Raw genomic sequence first — 12,854 nt, forward strand, 5'->3', positions numbered from 1 at the left:
CTTCAGATATAATTTTTTTTGTCAGGCAACAGTTAACTTATGCTTCAGACCTGACTATTTAGGACAGACTTTAGTGGAGGAGATTTTTTCAGGAAGACATTTTCAGGAGACACTTATAACTCCTTACCACACTTCTTTTTACCACACAATTCTATTGCTGGCTTGAAAGCTGTATTAATATTCTTTCTTCAACTATAATTCTAAGTAAGCACAAGGTTAGCACAGAAGCAGTAAGGGAGCAGTTACAGAAATATTTAAATCTATACTGCAAATTATCTTAGTTCTGAGGAATGGAGTTGGCTCACAAACTTGACTCACTCCAATGATAATCATTATTTATTTATTATTTGATTTATATCCTGCCCTTCCTCCCAGCAGGAGCCAGGGCGGCAAACAAAAACACTAAAAACACTTTGAAAAATGGAAATGAACTGCCTTCAAGTCGGTTCTGACTTACGGCGACCCTATGGTTTTCATAGTAAGTGGTATTCAGAGGTGGTTTACCATTGCCTTCCTCTGAGGCTGAGAGGCAGTGACTGGCCCAAGGTCACCCAGTGAGCTTCATGGCTGTGTGGGGATTTGAACCCTGGTCTCCCAGGTCGTAGTCCAACTACACTAACCACTACACCACACTGGCTCTCTTGTAAAAAAAAATAAAAAATAAAAACAGACAGTAAAATACATTAACACAAAACAACTTTAAAAACATTTTTTAAAAGCTTTGAAGATTTTTTTAAAAAAGGTTAAAAAACATATTGTTTTTAAAAAAAGGTTTAAAAGCATATTATAAAGCAATTCCAACACAAAAGCAGACTGGGATAAGGTCTCAACTTAAAAGGCTTGTTGAAAGAGGAATGTCCTCAATAGGCGCTGAAAAGATAACACAGATGGCACCTGTCTAACATTTAAGGGTAAGGACTTCCACAGGGTAGGTGCTGCCACACTAAAGGTCTGTTTCCTATGTTGTGCAGAACAGACCTCCTGATAAGATGGTATCTGCAGGAGGCCCTCACATGCAGAGCGCAGTGAACGACTGGATATATAAAGGGTAAGCCGGTCTTTCAGGTATCCTGGTCCCCAGCTGTATAGGGCTTTGTACACCAAAACTAGAACCTTGAACTTGGCCTGGTAGCAAATGGGCAGCCAGTATCAGATATCTACCCACAGAAACAGGAAAACGTAACCCTTTCTTTTCAAACTAGTACAATTTAGACACAGGATTTTGTCCTGACAAATCTCAATACAGACTACAAGACTTTTTCAGAAGCCTAAAATGGAACCCACTAAAACAAACATCATAGTAGTTAAATCTGTGCCTTCCAGCTGTGCTGCCAACTGGTGAATCAGCCAGAGCACTTGGGGCCATCTGAGTATCCAAGAGCAAAGCTGAGTGCAAAAGCATTCTCAAACTACAAGGACAAGTGTAACTCTATGCAGTAGCCCTGGCACTACCATGAGGCATATTCAGCAGCAGGCTGGGGCACAAGTGCTCATTGAGGGCCCGCTCCTGAGCCCTGACGCAGCTTCTGGGACACTGATGTTAGGTACAGCCCTGCTCATAACTGACGTTTGAAGGAAGAGAAATAGAGGGAAGAGGACCCTCCAGCAGACCCTATATGGCTCAGGACCCCAATAGCTCAAGGTCTGCATCTCCCCATATGAACCAACCAGGACCCTGTGTTCAGCATCTGAGGACCTTCTTTGTGTGCCTCCTCTGACAGAGGTGTGGAGGATGGCGACACAAGAACAGGTCTTCTCAGTCCCCACCCCTTATGGAACGCTCTCCCCAGGGAGGCATGCCTGGCGCCATCATTATCTATCTTTAGGTGCCAGGCAAAAACATCCCTCTTCTCCCAGGCATTCGGCTCCTAATTTCTGGAGGGTTTTTTTTGGGGGGGGGGGCTTTTAACGTAGCTTCTTTTAGGGGGTGGGTTGTTCTTATCCATTTTTTAAAAAAAAACTTTTTATCTGTGTTAGTTTTATATTGGATTTAATCTTTTTTGTGGATGTCGCTTTGGGTTAATTTTTAAAAAGAAAAGTGACTAATAAATTAAAATGATAATAATATCACCATCAGTGATCCTGAGGAGTCTTCAGACATAAACATTTCTGCCATAGGAACAGAGAACTCCACACTGGTTAGCTAAGTTTCTCGCAGGCTCTTGGACCTCAAGGTCATTCTTAAGGCCATAGGAACAGAGGAGACTGTGAGCCAGGTAGGACCTTCAGGGCCCAGTCACCTGCATGAGTCTACCCGGGCAGAAGGGGAAGCTCATATGAGAACCTGCCTTGATGAGGACCTGGCTGCAAGCCAGAAATGGCTGGAGGTTTCAGCTCCTATAAAAAAAACCTAGTCTGAGCCAAATGATCGCAGAAGCTACATCTCCTGTGGAGCTCTAGGTTCCAGTGAATAACTTTTCTTGAACTGAGGAAATAGACAATTGGGGGAATTTTAAAAAGTGGAGGCAAGGCTGGTGTCAGGAGCAGGTATGGGTCCTACAGATGACACTTTGCCTTGTGCTTCCTCAGTCCAGGAGCTATATCTGCTATCTAGAAAGATCCTGCCATCCAGAACAGCCAGTTCCTCAGGCAGCTAATCAACTGACCCTCCCACCATCATCATCTCTGTGTTGTCTAAATGGAACTTACATTTATTCATCTACATCCACCCATCACAGACACTTGTTCAAGGAGGTTCAGATGAAAAGGAAAAATAGAATAGGGCAGCTTTCCCCATTCTGGTGTCCTCCCAGTACTGTTGGACAACAACTCCCATCAGCCCCAACCAGCATGGTCAAGGATAATGGGAGTTGTAATCTAATGTTAGGAGGGCACCGGGTTGGGGAAGACTGGAATAGGGTGAGTACTATGATACACTCCACTTATTCCTTATATCCTTCTTAAGAGTAGCTACTTATGCTGTACAACACCGGTTTTTAGGTGATCCAATTTTTTAAAAAAACTAACTGTTTGACAAAGTTGATAGCTATTGTACTTACACAGACAACAGCTCCTTACAACAAGAGGCTTTTCTGGCCTGAATTTCTGCCCTTTTGAAGATTCCTTTCAGCTTGCAGCCTCTGCACAGAATAGGGTATGGCAAAGCCCACTGAATGAACTTAGGAACATAGGAAGCTGCCTTATACTGAGTAAGACCATTGGTCCACCTAGCTCAGTACTGCCTACACTGATTGGCAGCAGCTCTCCAGGGTTTCAGGCAGGAGTCTCTCCCAGCCCTACCTGGAGATGCTGGGTGTTGAATCTGGGACCTTCTGCATGCAAGGCAGATCCTCTACTACTGAGCCACAGCCCTTCCCCATTTAGCTTCACCTAAATGTAAACAACTGGGCTGTAAAGAGGTCATTCTACGTGCCAGGCAGTAGTTTGAAACCAACTCACCAAGATCTATAATCTATATCTGCCAAGGTTTCATGGCATGAACAAAGTTTCATTAACACTACTTTTAATTTATGGCTGCTTTCACAAAACTTGGAGATAGAAAATTATTATTAGCTCAGCAATCTGTGATCAAGATGAAATGTTGACCCTAACTGAGAACATAAACCAGTATTCAGCCAATGGCATACTTCAACTTGGCAAAGAACAAAAAGCAGAGATAAGATAGCAAGTTGTTAACAATTAACATGTACCTACCTACTGGGCTTCTTCAAGCATGGTTCTATACACTAAGGATGGTATTTGTTTAATCATTTAATAAAGATAAGAACTCATTATAATTGTCTCAAACACTTCAACTACATTTAGCAAACTCTGATCTCCAGGTTGCTGTTTTCTCTAAGCACTCAGGCAACAAATGTCTTCTAAGATCAAAATGTTTTTATTCCTTTCACAAGGTTTGTTTCCATTGTTTTGTCACCAAAACAATTCAATTCCATCAAGCAACCAGAAAATCCAAGGTCATCTTGCAGAATGGTGTGGGGAGGGGAGGCAGAACAGCAGCGATGGGTGCAGTAAATACATGTAAAAATAAATACATTGGTCCTTGCATCCAGTAGCATAGTGGCAAATTCAGAAGTGCAGGGTCCCTTTGTGCTAGTCACAGCCACGTCCTCCTTTTTTTGCTGCTTGGTGGAGAATGAGATCCTTGTTAATGCCTTCGCTCACAACAACAGATACCCCTAGGAGCCAATAAGCATGAAAGGGAAGAGTGTTGGCTGCTAAGAAGAGTCTTCTCAATAGCTAACACCTCCTTTCACTCTGATGGCTCTAATAAGCAGGAAAGGACAAGGAAGCATGTTAGAAGACTCTTCTCAGTGGCTAACACACTCCCCTTTCATGCTGATTGTCTCACAGGATGCTGAAGATGAGAGACCCTGCTGGGATCCTGCTCCCAAAAAAGTAAAGGGTCTAAGACCCCCCAAGACCCTGGATAACTACACCCTTGTTTGCATCTCATAATCTGATTTAAGGATATTGTCAAGATTAGGTAAGCTGTAGAAACAATCTTTTCCATTTTTTCCAACAAATATGTTAAAAATAGTCATAAATTATGGCTTCAAGATTTATATGAAACTTCACTAGGAACATCCATCTTCTCCCTTCTGAAACAGCTCTGGGGTCATAATCCTAAACATATTTCCTAGGAAGTCAGTCAAGTAAAGAGAGCCAGTGGTTAGAGTGTTGGACTACGATCTGGGAGACCAGGGTTTGAAACCCCACACAGCCATGAAGCAAACTGGGTGACCTTGGGCCAGTCACTGCCTCTCAGCCTCAGAGGAAGGCAATGGTAAACCACCTCTGAATACAGCTTACCATGAAAACCCTATTCATAGGGTAGCCATAAGTCGGAACCAATTTGAAGGCAGACCATTTCCATTTCAGTCAAGTAAACATTTGTAGGATTGGACTACTAAATATATTTATACTCTGTGAAAATTACTTTCCACAACACAAACTTTTAGACTTTTAAAGCTAGGTGAGGGAGTTGGAAATATAAGATATTTCAAAACTAAATGGCTTATTTGTGTTTTTGTACTCATTTATATAGAGATAGAGTTCTCTATGAATTTTTAAAAAGGAGTACAAAATTTCAAGAAAGTACTGTGGAGTACAAAGATAGTTTCCAATTGAGATGCATGCTTGGCAAAAAAAACAAAACCTGCATCTCCTAAGAGAGGTCACATAGTCTTCAGATTGTCTTTCTGAGCCAAGTTCCTGCTAAGTGTTGGCTATATTTTGAAACTAAGGTTTGCCAGATTTGTTTTGTTGTAAGCGATCTGACAATTTATATAGTTTGGCTTAGATTGGTGTAATCTGCTTCAGTCCTCATTCATTTTGCAACTTGCTTAAATTAAGCAATCATATGGCTGGTTCACTACATTTCACATACTGCATGGAGCCATCCCAACCTGTATTTCACAATAAATCTTTTTGGTTTTACGAATTGGCACATATTTTTGGACAATTCAGAGTAGATGTATCTCACAGAATGGCCTCAGTAGAACTGATGCCGATCACAATTGGCATCAATTTGCACTAAACAGCAAATGCTTTCTCTTTCTCTGGTGGTAAATCTTGACCCATAAATCTTAGGGACTGTCAAAAATGTTTTTTTGCCAATAAATGTGCAGCAACTGTACAGTCACACAGGTAAGTTCAGTATCTCAGTTTTTACTTAGGTTGCTTACACACTTTAATGGTGCTGAAGCAACGTTTTTCTACCATTATCTTGACATGGAATTAAAAGGGTGCTTTGAAACAGAACTTAATATACCATGCTATATTATCCAGCATTATCCTTCTCTATGGCCAGCATCCATACATTTTTTTCTCCACAAGTCAGTCTCATTCAGCATGAGAACAGCCTGCTGGATCAGATCAGTGGTCCCTCTAGTCCAGCATCCTTCTCTCACAGTGGCCAACCAGATGCTTTTGGGAAGCCTGAAAGGGGATGCAACCTGAGTGCAACAGCACTCTCCCCACCTCTAAGTCGCACCAACCAGTAAGATATTCAGAGACATATTAGACAGTGGAGGCAGACCCTAGCTACCATAGCTAGTAGCCATTGATAGACTTATCGTCCATCAATTTAAAGTTATCTGAGTTGATGGCCTTCACTACCTCTTATGGAAGCGAATTCCATGCACTGTGTGGAGAAGTACTTTCTTTTGTCTATCCCTAATCTTCCAACATTCAGCTGTGTATCTCTGAGTTCTAATACTAAGAGGGAGACAAACATTTCCCTATCCACTTTCTCCACACCATGCATAATTTTAAACAACTGTATAATGTCTCCTCTTACTTGCCTGTCCTCTAAACTAAAAAGCCTCAGGAATTATAACTTTTCCTCATAGGGGACTTGCTCCATCCCCGTTATTGTTTTGGTTGTCCTTTTCTGAACATTTCTAGCTCTACAATATTCTTTTTCAGGCGAGGCAACAAGAACTGTACACAGTATTCTAAGTGTGGAAGTATCATAGATTTCTGTAATAGCATTATATTGGCAGTTTCAATTCCTTTCGTAATGATCTGTAGCATGGAATTTGCCTTTTTTACAGCTGCCACACACTGGGTCAACATCTTCATCGAGCTATCCACTATGACCCCAAGGTCTCATTCCTGGTCATTCACTGCCACTTCAGATCCCATAGCATATATGTGAGATTAAGATTTTTTGCCCCAATGTGCATGACTTTACACCTGTTTACACTCAATTGCATTTGCCATTTTATGGCCTATTTACTCAGTTAAGAGACCCCTTTGAAGCTCTCCTCAATCCTTTTTGCACTTTGAATGGTTTGGCATCACCAGCAAACTTGCCCAGCTCACTACTCACCCCTAACTCTAAATCATTCTTTAACAATTTAAAAAGCACAGGCACCAATACCGATCCTTGGTATCTATCCCCACTTTCTATATTCCTGTATTGGGAGAGCTATCCATTTATTCCTACTCTCTGCTTCCTCATTCTTAACCTCTCCTCTTATCCCATGACTGCTAAGCTTACTCAGGAGTCTTTTGGCAAGGTACTTTGTCAAAAGCTTTTTGAAAACCTAAGCACACAATGTCCTCTATCTAATCTCTATCTATATGCTTGTTAGCACTCTCAAAGAACTTTAGAAGGGTAGCGAGACAAGGTTTACCTTTTGCAAAAGCCATGCTAGTTCTGCTTCAGCAAAACTTGTTCTTCTATATGGTAATTGGTAATTTTATTATTAACATTTTGGTACAGAACTGACATGGAGCAATTCTTCACTACTACCTCAGCTATGCTTATTAGGAAGCAATAAAATGCTTCCTAAATTCTATAATCAAGGCACAGTAGCCTTTAAGTGCTGCAATAGCATTATGCCTGCCCACACTGAAATGGCTGAGTAACACTTGTACTATGCTGAACATGCTGGCACTATAATGATATTTTATTGCTAAAACCACCACAATATTGGATCTGAAAAAATATGGAAAGCCAACACAGAAAATACTGAGATGCAACAATTTATTAATGTTGTCATCTAGATTCTCTGTAAAAAGTGAATGGCAAAAACAGAAAAGAACTAGTGTGGAAGCAGTCTAAGGTCAAGTTAAAGTCTTACTTCTCAATAATCTCCATGTAATTTTGTAGTCTACAAAATTAACCAAATATTTCATGCCAGAATGATTAGTAACCTGTTCAGGTTGCCTTAGGCATTGTAACATGAAGATATCTTCATCGTGTCTCTATTTGTTCCTATGGGTATTATTTTGTTGCGTTGGCACTAAACCTTCTACTTTTTAGATGAGTACCATGGTTTGTTTCTATCTGGTCTGCATACCCTTTTTTGGTGGAAATAGTTATTCAGGTTATGTTGCTACTGAGTATCTAAACCGCAAAGAATTACTTACTGATAAATTTCAAAAGGATTTGAATCTGAAATGTCAGTGTGTGTGTGTGGGCAGGAAAGTGAGTAAGACAGATTTGGTAAAGTAGGAACCAGAGCCACAGGTGAGCTGTAATACATTACTTGGCATGTGGCGCATGCAGCATAGAATAGACCTGGCTTTGATGTTGAAAGTCTTCTCTCCAGCTTTTAACCCCCGATTAACAAGGCTAACCACTTCATCTGGAGTGAGGTCTCCCCTGTATAAAAACAAATACAAAGAGATCAGTTAGAGTATCATTGTTTTCCATTATCATTGCTCAACACTGGAGGAAAGAAGATGCCTCATAATCATATAACCAAGCTGCTTGCATCTGAGTAACTTTTGCACTAAAAAGGGAACATATGTTTGTTATGTACAGTGCCTCAGTGACCATGAAAGGTGAACACAAATTACTTGCAAAGGCATGTCACAAAACCCTGGTGGCCAAGGATGCATATATGGCTGGAACCTCAATGGGGGAAAATGGTTGTCGGGCAAGTAGCAGGGGAAGAGCAGCAGTTAGAAAAGAGTTAAGGGCCCCATCACTTCTTCCAGCTTCTCAGCTCCACGTTGCCTTCTTTCTAAAGCTGCTGTTTACTAAAAGCAGCATCAGCCAGCATTTTGTTATATACATTTATACAAAATATGTAGTTCTGTCATAAAATGTGAAAGGAATGTGTGGGGACTTGGATCTTCCCATCACACATTATTGGATTTACTACAACTGACATCTGTGTACAAACAGCAAACAAGTCTTGTTACCTAAAACCTAGCTCAGTGATACAACAGACAACAGGAATACAGAAGTTCCCCAGGTCAATTCCCAGCATCACTAGTTAAAAGGATCCCAGCCAGCAGAGCTGGGGAGTCCCTATCAGTAACTGCAGGCAATACTGGTCAAGAAGGAGCAGTGGTCCAAGTCAGCTACGGATATTTCCTATTCAAATTCAATAGTTTCCAAAACATTTTCTAAGCACTATGAACATACCAGAAAAGAAGTCTAGGTGCCACACTTGACATTTAAATTAAATGAAACTGATATTGCCTTTATTTTAAATGTAAAGCACTATTATTTATTGTATTTATTTATTGTATTTATATACTGCCCCATAGCCGAAGCTCTCTGGGTGGTTTACAGTAACTAAAAACATTGAAAACAGATATACAAATTTAAAACACATCTTTTAAAAACAATTTAAAACACAATTTAAAAGTTTAAAGTGCTAGTCTATTTCTTCTACACCCTTCTTTTGAAGATAAAATAGCACGCCTCCTTGGAAAATAATTTTTAACTGCCAGTTATAGTTTAGACCCTGTTAGATCAGTGAGGTTTTCTACACGGAAATGATTTTTTCTAACTGGAACAGCACACATCCCCTTTATTAACATTCACAGCTTCAGGGTACCCTGGCTGGAATTAAAGCCTACAGCAGCAAACCTCCCTCTCTTATTCTCTCTCCCAAGCTTCCTTACAAAGTTGATTTAAAATATAAATTAGCAATGTGTTGTTAAACAATGCTCTGGTTTCTTCTAAACAAATTAAGAGCTATAAAGATCACCTGCAGGGTCTCAACCCAGTGGTTATAACAATCAAAACTCCAATGGAGCTGGGGGAAGAAAAATGCTTCTGTTTTAACTCTGGTTCCTTTTTTTAGCTAAAAGTAACTTCTGCCAAGAACCCTTACAGCTGCTTCACAGAGGCAAGATTGATGAAGTATTCTGGGCAGGAGGTCTCACTAACGTGGCAGCATTCTCAGAGAATAGAGTATAGGAAGGATGGAGGAAAAAACCAGGACAGGCTTGATAAATTACTCGTTGTACATTCCAAAATTGAAAGATAATAACAGATGCATTCTATGTGCTCTGTAAATACAAAAACTATGTATTTAGTATTCTAAAACTGACACGAGGATTATTTTCTTGTCAAAAGAGTAGAAAAATAAGTCAAGCCTCAATACCTTAAAGCTAATTGTGAGCACATCAGAAATACTTATTTTATTCATTCAACATTTGTTGCCTGCTGTAACACAGATCTATTATTTGGATTTGGTGGCCACTGCAGCTATAACTCCCATACACACACACCCAATAAGCCTTTTGAATTTATCTTAAAATTAGGGGGGGAATGCAAGTCATGGTAACTATGTAAATTATCATGGTATCCTCCTAGACCAATCCAGGGATGGGCATCAGTACACTGTACTACGATGGCTCTGTTATTACCTTCAGGGTTGTGTTCAGAAAGTAGCACTGGCTAGTATCCCTCAGCGCCCTGGCACTTGTACTCTGGGGTTTTGCAGGATACTATTCTTTCCTCAGTGCTATTTGACATCTATATGAAACCGTTGAGAGTGGTCATTAGGAGTTTTGAAAGCAGTCATTAGGAGTTTTGGAGCAAGGTGTCATCAGTACACTGATGACACACAGTTCTATTGCTCCATAACATCTTAATAATAGAGGCTGTGAAAGCTCGGGGTCAGTGTCTGAATGCAGTGATGAACCTGATGAGGGCCAATAAATGAAGCTAAGATCCTGGGAAAACAGAGACTTTTTGAGTGGGTGGTTCCTGTGTCCCGTAGAGAGGCAAGCTAACTGTTGTGGATTGGGTTGCACTCCCTCTGAAGGAGCAGGTGCGTAGCTTGGGGGTCTTGCTAGATACATCTCTGTCACTAGAAACCCAAGTGTCCTTTGTGGCTAGGAGTGCCTTTTACCAGCTGTTTCTGGTTCACCAGGTATAGCCATTCCTGGACAGGAATAGCCTGACCACTATAGTCCATGCATAGGGAAGCCTGAGGGTGGATTACTGCAATGTGCTCTATGTGGGGCTGCCGTTGGGGCTCAGCTGGAAGCTCCAGCTGGTGCAGAATGTGACAGCCAGACTGCTGATGCAGGCATATGGCCGACAACTTGTGATACCATATCTGCATTGGCTGTCCATCACTACTGAGCCAGGTAGTAGGTTTTCAAAGCCCTGAACAACTTTGGTCAGGTACCTGAGGGATTGCCTTATATCCCAGCTAGATCACTGAGGTCATCCGAAGGAGCATCATTGGTTGTCTTCCAAGTTGGTGAGGCTTATTTGACAGCAGCAAGAAATTGAGTCTTTAGTGTCATCAGCCTAGTCCCGTAGAATGCTTTGCCAATAAAGGTTCAGCAAACACTTTCTGTTTTGACTTTTAAACGCCTGCTGAAAACGTTTCTATGCTGCCAGGCTTATGCAGGTAATTAAGAATATATTGTTCTGCAACAGTTAGTCAATGATTTCTGATTTTAAATTTTGCATGGTTTTGGTGTGTGTGTGTGGGGTGTGTAAACCACTTTGATTTTATACTATTATTATTATTATTTAAATATAATAAGGGTGACTAGAGATATTGGTTTCTTGGCTAATTAAGGAACCTAATATACAACTATGTTGAATATTTGAGGTGCAAGATTTTACTACTTGTTCACTGTCTACATCAAGTGATTGCTGGTTTTACTAAATATCCCTTTTCTGTTTTATAGTTGAAAGTTTAGTTACCTTTTTATTGTGCCCAGTAAAAACTTATATGCGATTTGAAAAATCTGTATGCTTTTTCCCCATCAGAAGCAGTTCTAGTAAGAGAGTAAGTGCTTGTGATACTTATCCAAAAAATTGAGGTACCTTAACTAGGGAGTGATCCAGCCAAAGTTAAGCACTTTGGGGTGTCACTGATTTCAAAAGGAAAGTTAAGCAGTTCCTAATTCCCTCCCATGACACCAACAGGACTTTAATACTGCAGTCTTATGCATGCTTACTGGGAACTAAGCTGCACTGAGTTAAAGGGGGCTTACTCTAAGGAAAGTGTACACTGTAGTTTGCTTTAATTGTTTTCAATATTGAATTTTAAACTGTTGTAACCTACCCTGGGACCTGCTGGTGAAGGGCAGTTGTTGTTAACAACAACAACAACAACAATAATAATGTAGCCTAAATTGCTAACTCTACAGCATTGTACTTTGATATTTTCTTCTCATTTGCTGGGAATAAGACAACAAGTAACATATGCAAAAAAAGGCAATTATATCTTTGAACCAAAAGTATCATTGAACATCACTGAACCACAAGAAATAGAAATGCAGAGGCCTTTAAAGAAGCAGATATTTTTTCCTATCTTCCATATTTTCCTAAGCTGGACATGTATACTGCACTGATCCTGGTGTAGTGTGGAATGCAAAGAGGCATGCAAAGGAAAGACTGTTGCAGATACACGCAATACAAACAAACAAAACCACTAAAAACACTCTAAAACATCTTAAAAACAGACTTTAAAATATATGGAAAAAATATATATTTAAAAACATATTTTAAAAAGCTTTAAAAACATCTTAAAAAGCAATTCCAACACAGATGCAGACTGGGATAAGGTCTCTACTCAAATGGCTTCTTGGAAGAGAAAGGTCTTCAGCAGACCCCAAAAAGATAACAGAGATGGTGCCCGTCTAATATATAAGGGGAGGGAATTCCAAAGGGTAGGTGCTACAACACTAACGGTCCGTTTCCTATGTTGTGCGGAATGGACCTCGTGATAAGATGGATTCAGCAGCAGGCCCTCACCTGCCGAGCACAGTGATTGACTGGGTATATAAGGGGTAACATGTAAAAAGTTACTCACTTTTCTTGGTCCCAAGGGATAGGATGTACTTTGCAGTTGGCAAGGAGATGTGGGCTGTACCTAACTTCAACATAGATTACACCTTCCTTTGCTTTCATTTCTACGAACTCATAAGCAATCCTTTCCACAGCCTCGCGGTCCCCCCTGTAAATGTAAAAAGCTTGATTTTTATAATTGCTGTGGTCAATCTACAATCAAAAGTCTGCAAAACATGGAGTGCTGTGGGAGTAAATGCTTCCCATTGGACCAAAATTCTAAGCCTCAGTTTAAAGCTTTTGTGAATTTGCAAGCTTGATTTGAGACAAGCTCAATAAAATTTTATTTGGTACATTTATATCCTTGTTCTCCAAAGAAATC

At 40.3% G+C, this 12,854-nt stretch overlaps 1 protein-coding gene across 2 annotated transcripts in view; it reads right to left on the minus strand.

Moving 5' to 3' along the window:
• Positions 1 to 12,854, minus strand: part of ADA (adenosine deaminase) — a 66,636-nt gene that overhangs the window by 34,468 nt on the left and 19,314 nt on the right. For both annotated transcript variants that reach the window (XM_061631420.1, XM_061631419.1), the window contains exons 4-5: positions 12,498 to 12,641; positions 7,962 to 8,077 (exon numbers count right to left, since the gene is read on the minus strand). In XM_061631420.1, coding sequence (XP_061487404.1) covers positions 7,962 to 8,077; positions 12,498 to 12,641 — 260 coding nt within the window. The remainder of the gene's footprint in view (positions 1 to 7,961; positions 8,078 to 12,497; positions 12,642 to 12,854) is intronic.

This window comes from Rhineura floridana, chromosome 6, assembly GCF_030035675.1.
Source record: "Rhineura floridana isolate rRhiFlo1 chromosome 6, rRhiFlo1.hap2, whole genome shotgun sequence".
NCBI lineage: Eukaryota > Metazoa > Chordata > Lepidosauria > Squamata > Rhineuridae > Rhineura > Rhineura floridana.